The sequence below is a fragment of the Silene latifolia genome, chromosome 8, assembly GCF_048544455.1.
Source record: "Silene latifolia isolate original U9 population chromosome 8, ASM4854445v1, whole genome shotgun sequence".
Lineage (NCBI taxonomy): Eukaryota > Viridiplantae > Streptophyta > Magnoliopsida > Caryophyllales > Caryophyllaceae > Silene > Silene latifolia.
This window is the reverse complement of record NC_133533.1, coordinates 23,356,942-23,371,389: the sequence shown is the minus strand read 5'-3', so window position 1 is coordinate 23,371,389 and position 14,448 is coordinate 23,356,942. Positions and strand designations below refer to the sequence as shown.

Genomic DNA, 14,448 nt, shown 5'->3' with positions numbered 1-14,448 from the left:
GAATCCTCTGAAGTCTTCTTTTGGTGTCAGTGTCAGAAATTTCCTTGGGTTTTTTATTCACCGGCGGGGAATTGAAATTGACAAGAATAAGGCTAAAGCAGGAGAGACTAAAGTTTTCTCTCCGTTGCTGCGATTAAAAAAGGAAGACGCTTTTGTTTGAAACAACAGCCATCAGGAGGCATTTGATCAAATTAAGAAATATTTGATTAATCCACCTGTTCTAATTTCTCCAAAAGTAGGGAAAACGCTTATGCCTTATTTGTCGGCCGCCGACCAGTTAATTGGTTGCATGTTGTCTCAGGAAAATGAGCAAGGCTTTGAACAAGTAGTATTTTACTTGAGTCGAGTTCTCCAAGAAACGGAGCAGCGTTATACTTATTTGGAAAAAGTGTGTTTAAGTCTTTATGACGCCTCGGTTAAACTACGACATTATTTCATGGCTCATACTATAGAAATAGTATCGACGATGGATGTGATGAAACATATGTTGTCACAACCTTTATTAAAGGGACGTTTAAGTAGGTGGAGTATTCATTTGCTTCAATTTGATCTGGTTTATATTCCGCAAAGAGCGATGAAAGGTCAGGTATTAGCTGATTTTCTTATCGAGCACCCTATTTTTGATATAGAAACAAGTGATAATAAAAACAATACTCCATGTGAAATGTATTTTGATGGATCGTTCACCTCAAATGGCTCATGTGTGGGTGTTGTTATTACATCTCCTAAGGGGAGAGAATGGAAATTAACTGTAACTTTACATGGTCATGGTACCAATAATAAAGTGGAATATGAGGCGCTTATTATTGGTTTAGAGAAGCTAATCGAACTGGGCGCCCTCCATGTTCGAATTTTAGGTGAATCCCAACTTGTAATAAATCAAGTTAATGGTTTGTTTAAGTGTAAATCTTTACCATTATCGCAATACCTTCAGAGAGTTGAAGGTTTGTTAAAGCATTTTAGAAGAATTGAATGAGTTCATGTATTAAGAGATCAAAATATAATGGCAAATCAACTGGCTCAGTTTGCCTCTGAATATAACTTGGAAGACTTTAATGTGTTGACGAATGTGGAGCGTTCAGAAAGGAATTTTCTTGTAAAAGAGGTTACTTTTACAGTGGAAATTTGTAAGGTTGACATTTTAGAGCAGCCTTTGGATTGGCGAACTGACACTATAAGTGTTTTAAACAGCCCGTCTAAAAAAGGGTTGAATCCTAAGCTTCGAAAGGAAGCCTTTGGATACTTTTTGATTGATGGAATCATGTATAAAAAGGATCATCATGGAGTTTTATTGAAATGTTTAGGAGCTGATGAGGCTTTTCTTGTCATGGCAGAGGTTCATGACGGTGTTTGTGGCGCTCATCAGTCTGGACCGAAGATACGATGGTTGATTCATCGTCATGGTTTTTACTAGCCTTCTATTTTACAAAATTGTGTGACATATGCAAGAGGTTGCAAGTCGTGTCAGCGTTATGGTCAGATTAGTAGGGCCCCTACTAATGATTTAAAGCCTATTATAAAGCCATGGCCTTTTCGTGGTTAGACAACGGATATGATTGGCGAGATTACTCCACCTTCTTCCAAAGGACATAAGTATGTAGTGGCCGTTACTGATTACTTCACTTAATGGGTTGAAGCTAAACCTTTTAAAACTGTGAAGACACAAGATTTAGTGGACTTTTTGAAGGAGTTTATCTTTATTCTCTTTGGGGCGCTAGAGAGTGTTACGGTTGACCAAGCGCCTGTCTGTAATGGACAAACTATGCAAGAATTGTCCACTAAATTTGGGGTGAAATTGTTAAATTCTTCTCCATTTTATGCTCAGGCAAATGGGCAAGTTGAATCTACGAATAAGCTGATTAAGGCTGGGATTTCTAAAATGATTGATGACAATCCTAGATCTTGGCATGAAAAATTACTTGATACATATTGGGCTTATAGAACTTCAAAAAGGGAGGCTATAGGGTACACTCCTTATTAGCTTGTTTTTAGCCATGATGTTGTGATTCCAGGTGGAGTTAATGTAGAATCTGCTCGGATTTTATATCAAAATTCGATGGATTTAGGTTCTTATGTTGAATCTATGAGTATTGCTAATTTAGATATTGAACATCTAAGAGAGTAGGCGCTGGCGAATTTGTTGCGAAATAAGATCAAGTCAGCCAAAACATATAATGCTCGAGTTAAGGCTAAATCTTTTCTAGAAGGGGATTTGGTATGGAAAGTGATCTTGCCAGAAGGACATAAGGATCTTTTCTATGGAAAATGGTTGTCTAAATGAGAATGACCATTTAAGGTTGCTAAGGTCTTTTCAGGAAATGTGTATGGCCTGCAAAACTTTGATGGAACACAATTCAGAAGAAGCATAAACGACAAATTTTTGAAGTTCTATCATCCCACTATTTGGGAAAAGTATGCAGCAAACATTAAAACACAGTATCCAGAGTTTTGGGATAACATAGAGGCGTTACACTGATTGTATAAAATCAGCCCTCAGAATGTTTGGCTTGACGAAAAAAAGCCAGGAAACCCGAGATTCTATCATTGAGGACATGGGAGCATGAATTATATTGGTTTTTCATTTTGTCCAGCTGTTTCTGAATTAAGGAAACATGTTGCCGGCTTTTCTAAATTTGAGCTCGAATCAGATGAGCTAGTTGACCAAGTGAAGAAGATAGCATAGATATACCTTTGGATAAAGCTTTGCGTTGAGCTTTCATCTCATTGAGTGCCTTTTTCGCATCGCTTATTTTCTGGTCAAGTTTCTCAGTTTGGCGTTCATGTTGACACTGAGCATCGAATGTCGAGGTTACTTGATAATAAAGAGTCTGCATAGACATAGTGTCAGCATATAATTGTTCATGGAGATGTTCATACCTGTCAAAGTCGCCGAGTGTCGATGCTTGTAGTTGACTTATCTTTTCAATATAACTCTGAACTCGTGCATCGAAGGGAAAATAACTTCATAATACTTGTCATAGTTCATGGAGTTGTTGGAGTAGTTCCATGTTGGTTGGTAGTAACACTAAACGTTCCAATTTTGCAATAATGGGAAACGCTGAAGGCGAACTTATCATTTTTCCAGCCATTGGTGATTGTTCAAGCCATGACGGGGCCAGTGGTGTAAGCTTCTCAAGAGTATTGTTTTAGGGCGTGCTCTTAGGAGGAAATGGCGTTTGAACCATTTCAGTCTCTTTGAATAAGACTTCTTCTGAAGAACGAAAAATAACTTGAAGGGTTTGAGAATCTGATGGTGATTGTTCAGGTACTACATCATCTTTAATCATGGTTACAACAAGGTCCCTTTGAAGTACCTCGCTTGAATTCGTGGTTGCATGAATGGGAGATAATACCCTTGAAGCAGCTTGAAAACTTTGTTCTTGTGGGATCAGTATGAGTTGGTCCATAGCTTCGAAGTGCTTTCCTCGAGCCACATCACCCTCATCGTGGGGGGGGGGGGGGGGGTAGACGTTTCTTGCCTTGTTACAATGACTAGAGCAGAAGGCCGAGGCACATGGTCTTGACTCAGAACGGTCAAGAAAGAGGGGGTTGTTTGACCCTGATCAACAATCTCAATCAGTTAGGTGGTTGAAGCCTATGAATTATCAGGTGTAAGATCGTTGACTTTTCGCTTTTTGGGGCTTTTACTGGAGGTGGAAGGGCCTCCTCGTTTCTTGACAAGGGATTTTTCCTCAGTAGTTTCATTTGAGTTTTCTGGTTGGAGGGGTTTTTCTTGTTCTGCTTTGACGATGATAAGGATCACTTTCATCTTGGGAACGAAAGCTAATGAAGGAATGTTGAATTTCCATGGGAAGTCAAAGGGAATGTTAAGCTCCTGGATGGTAGGCGCTGAATGTCTTGCGGAAGCAAAGTTAATTGGCATGTCACGATGAGTTGATAAAGTTATAAACTTCAGTCCAGGAGTTTTGACTACAAAGATAAAATTGCATAAGGATATCTATCGGGAAAAGCGAAACGATTGTTTATAAAGAAATTGTTACAGGGGTTTAAGAGTACCTTTGATGCTTTCTTTAAGCCTGTGAGTAGCTTAAATTAAGTTGTCTGTTAAGCACCATGGTAAAGAAGACCACCATTGACTAAGTGAGGTAGTGGCTGCACCATGGCAGTAGCTCCAGCTTTTGGTCACGGATACTGGAAGAGCACTGAAATAAAGTCTTTGAACGTCCACAATTTTCAACTTTATTCTACCATGACACGGGTTATTTATTGACCCTAAGAATGGAATGACAAAAGACTGAACAAGGCCAAATTGGCATGCAACAAGTTGAGGGTTATAAACCTCCACACCAAAATCAGTAGTAAGGAATAGGAAATACGGCAAGTCTTTAGGACACAGAAAGCTGTCCCAAATTTCCTGAGTTGGTTCTTCAAGAACCGGGAATTCCATGGCGATCATCGATGAAGGCAGATACAACTTAAAAGGATAAATAAGAGAATTAGAGAAGTTTTTCTCCTATATATAATGTAATAACCATCCTTTTAGAGACCCGTTGACCGTCGTTGACTGACCTTAGACACATATCTAGACATTCGGAAACCTTACGATCTAACCTTGTGACGTTATAATCCTTTGAGTTCTGGTAACATGATCTAGCGGGGGTTACTCGATCGAGTAGCTTAGTCGCTCGATCGAATAGAGGCCACTCGATCGAGTAAGTTTCTTACTCGATCGAGTAACAAGAATTCAACGGGAAGGTATAAATCTTGATAACGTGAAACCCAAATTATTTCTTTTCATTTTCTCCTAAACCTAGATGCCGTCATATCATTTATCCTTCACCTTGAGACACCCTTTTGGAGCATTTGAGGGTGGAGACACCGTGGGGATGGGATGCTCGAGTCGGGTAGCGGTCTTGTTGCCGGAGTGCTATGTATAAGTATGTGTCATCATCATCATTGTCTTCCTTGGTTTCGTTTGTGATTGTGGTAGTAGTAATAGATGATTATACTGTTTGTTATAGGTGGTTATGGTGATTGCTTGTTGTCTTATGGTCGTGTGCGGAATCGCTGCGGTTTGCTAGAGGTTGGTTTTCCTACTCAGTACTGTTGGATGTTTAGTGTGTCAATTGTATTGTCTAATTGGTTTTGGTATCAGTGTTGGTAGTATGGATTGGTTGTAGTTTGTCGTTTTTTTGTTTGTCTGTGGTTCGCGAGGTGCGTCTTCGGTTGAGTGGAGTCACTTGCAGGAGTGGCTTCACGCCCATTATTATTCGCCCTATGTGGAACCCGCCATAGGAGGGGATGTGCATATTAAGGAACATGGGTTATCGCTCGGATTTGATGAGCGGGGATTAGGTGGGTACAGTTGCGGTCCCCCACTGGCGGCGTGGATTACTGGTTGCGATTGGTAATCTGGCAGGACTGGACCTTCGGGCAGTCAGAGGTGTATGGGTGGTTGTAGGAGGTGGTGTATGTATATTGTTGTGTCTTGCTGTGTCTGCTTTTGTATGTTCCTTCAATTACTGACCTTGTGTGGTGTTGTTATGTTATCTTCTTGTGTTGTGTCTGCCGTGGTCCACTATAGTGAGCAGTCGGTCTTAGCAGGTTGATGTCTGGATCGTAACTGGGTGCTTGGAGGGACGAGTCTACCACGAGTCATGGCAGAGATAGTTTTAAATAGTTGATAGATGTCACGAGTTGTATCTTTTATTTTGTTTAACCACTTGTAATTTAATATAATTGTTCTTCTATCGACATTTGATTATTACTGTTCCTCGGGCAACCGAGATGGTAACGTCCTTATCTGTTAAGGAAGGTCTTGTTAGGGCTCCTTAGTAGATGAGGGTGTTACAAAGTGGTATTAGAGCGACGATTTTGGAACCTGTAACTAATGAGCCCAATGAACGTAGTGAGTCTAATAAAATTAGCCTGATGTATGTGTGTTGGGAGCCCCGGCTGATGCTTGGTTTTAGGTGAGAAGGCGCCCTCATTTCAAAATCATGGCCCCAATATGCTTAATCCAGCCACCTTGTATGGGGATATTGAGTTGGGAATTGTGTGCATAGTTGTGTATTATATATAGATTAGATATAGCTGTGATGGAGTCTATGGTAATGTCTAGTGCGTGCAAATAGTAAGGATGAACCGTGAAGGATTGTGAATCATTGGAAGTGTGTGTGTGTGGATGTAATAGAGATGGTGAATGTGCTAAGAGTTGCACATGAGAATTTGATAATGTGATGGTGAAAATGAGTTGTGAATCTTTATATGCGTTCTAGTTAGTGTAAATTGACAAGTAATGCTGTGGAATGGAATGGATGAATGTTGTTGCGTACTCTTGTGAATAGGCATAGTTATGGGAGATATCTTGTTGCCGGATTGTTGTGATATATTAAAACTTTGAGCAAACTTGAGTAGTAAGTGATAGCTAATTGCTAAATGGATACTAGATGTAGTGTAATCACATGCCGAATGATTGAATTTGCATATGCGTAAGCAAATGTAGAATAATGTGTTGATTGTATATATGTTCATGTAGGTGGAAGCCAGTCGTACTTGAATTGTTTTGTACAATGTTCGATATAGGATGGAGTAATTTATGTAATGTTTGGATGAGGTAATTGAGTTGCATTTGAGTTATTATTAATGTGTCGTAATTGGATGGAATAATCAGGGACGAGTTCCAAATACACCTTGGACTCGGAACGAGTTGTTGGTTTGCAGGGACCGATAACCGAACCCGTAACTTTTAAATTTGTTCCTAACCTTATTCTACTACGAGTGCCTACTCGGCTGAGTAGACCTTACTCGATCTAGTTGTTGGGACTGCCCGCGAAAACTCGATCGAGTAGCTCCAACTCGATCGAGTAGAGGCCACTCGATCGAGTACCCGAGTTACTCGATCGAGTAACTGCTACATTACCCGTAATATATTGGGATTCTCATGCTTTTCCAATTTCATTCTTCTTCTTATTTCGTCTCACTCAAACCCTAATTCTTTCAAATTCCATTTTCTCTCAAAAACCTGGTGAAATTTATGCTTAATTTCATTGTTTTCTCCTTGTTAATTCATTCTACCCGTTTGCAAATCATTCAAGGTAAGAATGCTACTCTTGTTCTTTGTTTTTAAACAATTACAAACATATAAAAGTGTTAGTTTTTCTGAAAAATTCGATTTATACTTATGGATTTTTGTTTATAGTTTTTGTACTTTTGTAATATTGCTTTAGTTTGTTGATTATTGATGCTAGGAGTGGAAAAATCGAACCAATATGGGAGTATATATGGACCGAAATTTCTAGGGTTTGAGTTACAAATTGAATATTTGTTTGTCTTTTGAGTATGTGAAAAGGGAAAATTGAGTAATGTATGTTGTGGGTATCATATTTGGTGTTGTTTTTGACTAGTTTCACCCAAACTGAAATCCGCCCCCAAAGCTTTATGATAATTACCTTTTTGTGAAACTATTTTGAGGGAATAATATCCCAGTTTTTCTAATTATTGATGAAATTTTGTGTTTTGAAAGCCATAAGACCGTCTTTTATGAGATATGGGAGTAACATGTTCTGGAAATTGTTGGTTGTGTTGTGAAAAACTATTTTGAATTGTTGTTCCTTTTTCCATGAGTATACTTTGGAAAGTTCTTTTGTTCAAATGAGTGCCCGTTTTGTGTGCCTAAGATATATGTTGAAACAGATGCCAAGAGCAGCTGGAGTGACCCGTCAGAGTAAGAGGGGAAGGGCTTCTGAGCCCGAGGTGGGACAAGGGAGTTAGGGACCTACTATTCAACCCGTTCCTGAGTACTCTAGCATTGTCTTTGCTTACTTTAAGCAAAGAGAGGCTTTTGTTGAGTTGCAGAAGCGTCGTATGAAACCCACTATATGTATTGACACCATAATTATTGAGGACCTTAAAATAGAGACGGAGGTGAGGCATATCTTTGAAAACTTGGTTTTGGCGGGTTTGTATCGTCTTAGGAAGCACTCCTACCCTTTCTTGACTTTGGAATTCATGAGCTCTTTTTCTTATGATGCGGTAGCTAAGAGCGTATAGTTTCGTCTTATGAACACCAATTTCCTCTTGTCTATGGACCAGTTTGCTTCTCACCTTGGCCTTGCTCGACCAGAGAAGGGATTCCTTAGAGACATCCCGACTGAGTGTGGGGCTAGTAGTTATATGCCTTGTTTTACCGGCAAGTCCGCCCCCCACTTCGACTACCATGTTAATAAATGACGTTCAACATGTCACTTTGAAGATATTTCTTCGTGCCTTGACCTGTCTGCTCTATGATAGAAAAGATGTGAGTAAGTCGAACTCATATGAGGTGATGTTGCTGGCTACCTATCTCAACCCCGCCCGAGCCCCAAGAGTTTCTTTTAGTACTCCGGCCATAGTCTGTGCTAGCCTAGCTTTGATGGCCACCTATGCGACCCGGTACTTGAGGTGTGGTGCTATTGCCACACAGTTATTGGAGCGGTTGACCACCCTTGAGGCCACCTCGACCCTTACACCTCTGGTTCCAGCTGTGCCTACCTTAGACTGAGACTACTTCATCGACCAGAAATGGTTGAGGACTTTGGAGGGTGGTGGGTTGGCCTGGAGAGTGCGGGTTATGAGTTGGATGAGGATACCTGACCCTGAGCATCTTTCTGTGACTGAGCCTTTGACGGCGGCGGTAGTGGCATCGGACTCCGATGACGATGAGGAGGCTCCTACTCGGTAGTACTACCTCATTGATGATGATATTTTAGAGGTGATGCAAGAGCCGACCAAGGTGATCAGGCTAGACCCTAGGATCGGCAACCTAGAGTGGGGAGGGGTCCGAGACGGGTGAGAAAGAGAGTTGTTGAGGCCCAGCCAGAGCAGCCCGTGCCTCCACAGTATCAGTATCCCAACTACCATTCGTCCATTAGTCGTGAGATGCGGGTGAGTGAGCTCACGGAGAGGGTATCTGCCACTTTGACGCTCTGGAACCTACACGATATGGCATATGTGCAGGGCATTGGGACCCGCCTCGGCCCAACCAGTGTGGTGGAGAGGAGTCGGGGATGACAGTGGAGTCTTCCACGCCTTTGGCGTGGATTCGACTATATGGGGGGAGCCTAGGAGTTACCCCTTCGGTTGTTTGGCACCATGGCGATGGGAGCAGACTCAGGTAAAGGAGCTACCACTGACGAGGGTACAGCAGAAGTCAGCACATTCGGAGGAGGAGGTGGAGATGAGGAGATGGAGGAGCCGGGCTTGGAACGATGTTGTTTCTTGTTGTTTTCTATTAGTTTCCATGGATTTTTAGTTAGTTGATACTTATTTGGTTGGCACTTGGATATACTTTGGTTTGTATTTGGCCATAAGGCCGTATTTTGTTAAATTTCGAACGTTTCTATGCAGGTGGATAATGTCGGAGATGAACTCCGGCGATAGTTATGTTTTCTTAGTATGACAACGAGTATGATTGAGTAGCTAGACATGTGGTTACTCGATCGACCGCGGGTGTGGATTGAAAATGCCTACTGGACTCGACATACTCGATCGAGTAGCTGACGAACTCAATCAAGTAGTGTCAACTCGATCGAGTTGGTTCATAGCTCGATCGAGTGCCCCTGATACCGGTTGTTTCTTTATAAATTGTTGATGATCGTCATGCATATGTACCTTGTTGATAAAATGTTTCATTGTCATTGTTGGTAAGCACGTTGTCATGTTTCAAATGCCATTTATATAATATAAGTATGGTTTCGTTGTTTTCATCCTTTTTGGATGCTTGATTGGAATTGCTTTAAATATCATGTTGCACGGTAGTTATAGTTTATGGTTGCGGTACATGTTTGGGTAATATCACTGAAGGAGTTTCTTAGTATTCATGTGAAATATTTGGATGACGGAATGTTCCACCTACGTAATTGTGTTATCCACTTTTCATATGCGCTTAATATGAAAAAGTTCTATCTATGTAATGCCAATGAAGTACCATGTTAGTTGTTGTCCCAACGCATATTACAATTATTTCGTAATGTCAATATTAAATAAAATTTATCGTCTCGTGTAATGGTTATAGTTCGTCTTGAAGGTGAACTTCGGAGACGAAGTTCCTTTTAAGAGAGGAAGAGTAATATCGCGTGAGGAAACGACAAGTTATAAGAACCTTGTCACATTTTGAGTAGTTGTTTTGAGTAATTATTAGTAGATGTTAGTAATTGTTGGAAAAATTCATCGTACCGTTGTGCTCCATTTCCGAGTTGATTAACTTTTTTTTTTTAAGAAAAGTTAAGTAATATAAATGATTTAAAGGAATAATATAAATGTTGTTGAATTAATTTAAAATGAATGCTATTTTGCTTGTTGTATAAGTGATTGATAATTTACTGCATTTTGGTGATTGATAACTAATTGTTGTTGATGAATAATTGATGGGTAAGTAAATGGATCGTTGTGTTGGTTTATACTCGTGTAATGATAGAAGTAAGTGGAAGTAACGGTTGTGTTGGTTTGTTCTCGTGTATAAGGCATGTTTGATGACGCGATGGAAAGTTATATTAGATGATGTGTGCTAAGGTAGATGATGATGATGTGTGGTTGAAGTGTCAAGGACGAGAACACATAAGAGTTGGAGGGGTTGAATTAGGTGTCCAATTAAAATTTTTAAGCTTGAATTAAGCTTCTTTGAAATCTAAGACAATATACTAAGCTGATATGGACAATACTTTAAATGTTAAAGGTGTTTATACTTAGAACTATTTGAGTTAGAAGTATATACACACGAATTCAGCTCAGTATATGTCACTATTTGAGTTAGAAGTATATATACACGAATTCAGCTCAGTATATGTCACCGTAAAGTCGACTGTTGCACAGACCAGAAAAGTATGAATGAAAGAGTATTTTTCTTCAACTTGACAATGAAGATATATAAAGTGAATACTTTTTTAAGTTGAATACTCTTAGCAATGAAATCTTAAGTGAATCCTTTTTAAGTTGAAAACTTGAGATACTTAATCGTTTTAAGTTTACAAGATTGAATCAATCAGCAGGTCTGAGACACGGTATTGAACACTGTGACATAGATAGATTGCGAGATAAACAAGATATAAATAAGGAAGAACAAACGTAAAAGTAAATGAACAAACAAGACGATGTTTTTAAAAAATTGGTTTAGCCTCTACTCCGAGGCCTACGTCCAACCGTTATTTTATTGCTTGTTTAGAAATTTACTCAAACAACTAAACCCCTTACAATGAAAATAACTCGCCAACCTACACCGGTTGCACTTGCTTGAAGCTACTCTGCTTCAAGACTTTCACTTGCTCAAAGCTACTCCGCTTTAAGACTTAAGTTCTATCTCACAGGTTTACAGAGTCTTTGAATCTCAATCGTTCACTTAATGAACATGGAGATCACAATTAAGACCTAAACACGAGAATCATGGAACAAACTCAGATGCAATAGTGCAGCGAACTGATACATGGAGATTTACAGCCCTTTTGAAAAAACGTTTGAAGACTTTTAAAATAGAAAACAATTTTGAAAATAAGTTGAAGAACAAGAGCTAATGTTTTGCAAAGTGTTTTAACAACTAATGCTCATAAAAGTCTTGAGAAATAAATGAAGCAAAGGCACCCTATTTATATTGGATTTGATCATCTAAGTAGTACAACTTAGTTTAATTAAATCCAATATTAAATAGATAGCCTTTGAGTGATGGTAAGTGTTAGGCTATAGGCTTGGAGCACAAGTCATTGATCAAAATCAAAAAACTCTTCCCAAAACACTCAACATGTGACACTTTACCAAAATGGGAAAAAACTTTTCTAGCTTTAAAAGTTTGACAAGTTCAACTTACCATTTTTGTACAAGGTAATTGCACAAATCTAGAGGTTTAATCAATGTGAATTTGTGATTTAAAATTTCAGAAAACTAAACCCCAAACACTCAACATGTGACAACTTACTACAAATTGAAGAGTGCTTTAGTACTTGATTAAATCAACTTTCCATTTATGTAAAAGTAGATGCACAACTTTAGCGGAGCCAACATGTGAGATTTGTAAATTGATTTTTCAGATTTGTTTTCAAACTAGGATAATTCAAATGTAAATTCTTTGATAATATGAAATTTGTAAAGATATTGACACTTAAACTTTTCGAATAAAAGTTCCTCCATACTGTAGTATCAAAAACCACAGTGCAGTGCACTGTTACATGGTTTTGCAGTCACTTGACGTAAATGAGAATGTTACACTTACTCTTATATTTTTCGACTAATGCTAGGATCATATCATTGTCTTGACTTCTTGTTGACTTCATCTTGATCATGTTAAGCCGTCTTTGAGAGTCCATTTGATTGCTTCAATCAGTAAGTATTTGTAACCGTTTACAACATTTGACTAAGGCTAAGGGATTTCTTGTCAGAACTTCATCTTAATCATTCTTGAACCATCTTTGGAAATTCATTGAGTGCTTCAAATGCTAAACAATATAACTAAGAAGAAAATAATTAAATAACAATAAAACTTGGCATCATCAACCAAGTGTGTTCTAACAAATTCCCCCTTTGATGATGGCAAGATTTAATAATGTGTGAAGTTCCCCCTTAACCTATGGTTAGCCGGTCTTTAAGCATTCAACATAAAACATACAAAACATGATCAAGGCATGAAAGTGCCAATATACTTAGTCTAAGTAGAACATCTAACCAAGGTCGCAAGACATATTACGGTGAACGCAAGCCTAAGAGTTAAGGGTGTTAGAATATGTGTCCTCCGACAATAAAGCGATCACAACTGTTGATCATGATGATCACATGTTTAAATCTCATTTTAAGAATACATGTGGGATGTAATATTTTACAGTTAACTGGTCCACACATATCGGTAATGATTGGCTGACTAGAGTTTGACATTACTGTCGTGCGACGGTGGTGATCATTTGATCCCCTTCGGTCATACCTAAAGGGTAACACTCTTAATTGATTATTTAATTGATCGTATGTCGATACGGGTTAATTAAATTGCTTAAAATTGACGGACGATTTTGTGAGTATAATTGACGTGTCTTATTGTAATTCGATTAAATAAGATACGGTCTAAGTAATCAAATTGTTTTATTACTTAGATAAAATCATTGTTTACGAAACAATTGAAACTGAATGAATAATTTATTATAAATACAAGACGTTGTGATTTATAATTGATAAACCGTTTTGGTATAAGTAATTATGAATTACTAAGTCGATTTTGTACATGACGTATTTTTATTAATACGTTGATTTTTAATATGTTAAAAATACATTACAATTACACATGACTAGTAACATGTGACAATTGACAAATGACGAAACTAAAATGGATCTCCCATTTTATATAAGTGCCGAAAATGGAGGGAGTATTAGGTTTAAATTGTGTTGATTATTTTTAAGTGGAAAACATGATGATTAAAACCTAATATAGCCATGCATACCTATGATTTCTTGGGTAGAAAAACTTGCTCATGCATTGGGCATCTTCCTCCCCTCTAACCGGTTTTTGCATGGTAAAAGCCAAGGGTTTTTACTCTATTTTTTTCCCAATATACACTATAATTACCAGTGTGAGATATTCATTCTTTTTTATCATCTAAAACTTATAGAAATTTTAGAGAGATAATTACTCCATTTCTTCCCTTCTCTTAGCCGAATAAACAAGAGAGCAAAATAATATTTTGGGTCATTTTTAGTAAGATTAATATTGTTCTAGATCTAATAATATTAGTCTTTTAAGAGGTTACCTTGGGTATAAATTTTTGGGAGGGATTCTATTTTGGATCCTTGTTCATCCATTATAAGGAAGCTCAAGAACAAGTGAGAAGGACAACTCATTTGTGCCCATATATCCGAAATCCCATAGTAAGAAGTGACAATTTCTTCTCTTATCTTATTTATGTTTGCATGCATAAGATCTAGTTTTAATTTTATGACTAAATTAAAATGTCACATATATGAATTTGTTAAGTAATGATATTACTGTGATTCTAAAAAACGGTATCATGAGCCTTAGGTTGTTTGCATGCAAATCAGTTTATAGTTTTTCCGAGTTATATGATTAACATACAAAACTAATTAATTTGGTTTTATGAAGATAAATCTAAAAATAACCTTGCATGTTAAAAGTTTATGGTCCTAAATGATTTTTAGGACATTTTTCTTTATTTATGGATTTTATTGTTCATTTTATATAATATTGGCATTAAAAATGTGATTTTTATGATAAAAATGTCATTTTTGGACAAAAAATAGCTAAGCTTCGAATTTTTCAGTGGTGTTTGGATATGTTTTCACATATATTTTCTACTGATGGCCTGTAAATTTTCATGATAAAATAAGTTGTTTTGCTCGAAATATGGATTTTTCAAGTTAAAATCGTATTTAAATAGGTAAATAGGTTAATATAAGTTATATTTCGAATTTCGTAATGGAAATTTAGTATGTTGTCACATGCAATGTTACAAGATGTGTGTA

General features: G+C 37.9%; 1 protein-coding gene across 1 annotated transcript; it reads left to right on the top strand.

The window, feature by feature from the left end:
* Positions 1-250: 250 nt before the first annotated feature.
* On the top strand, positions 251-976 carry LOC141594856 (uncharacterized). Its single transcript, XM_074414845.1, has one exon. The coding sequence runs from the start codon at positions 251-253 to the stop codon at positions 974-976; it is 726 nt and encodes a 241-aa protein (XP_074270946.1).
* The last annotated feature ends 13,472 nt before the right edge of the window (positions 977-14,448 follow it).

What these genes read in the sequence shown, in the direction of transcription:
- LOC141594856 (XM_074414845.1), top strand. Translation starts at nt 251, where the DNA reads ATGCCTTATTTGTCGGCCGCCGACCAGTTAATTGGTTGCATGTTGTCT.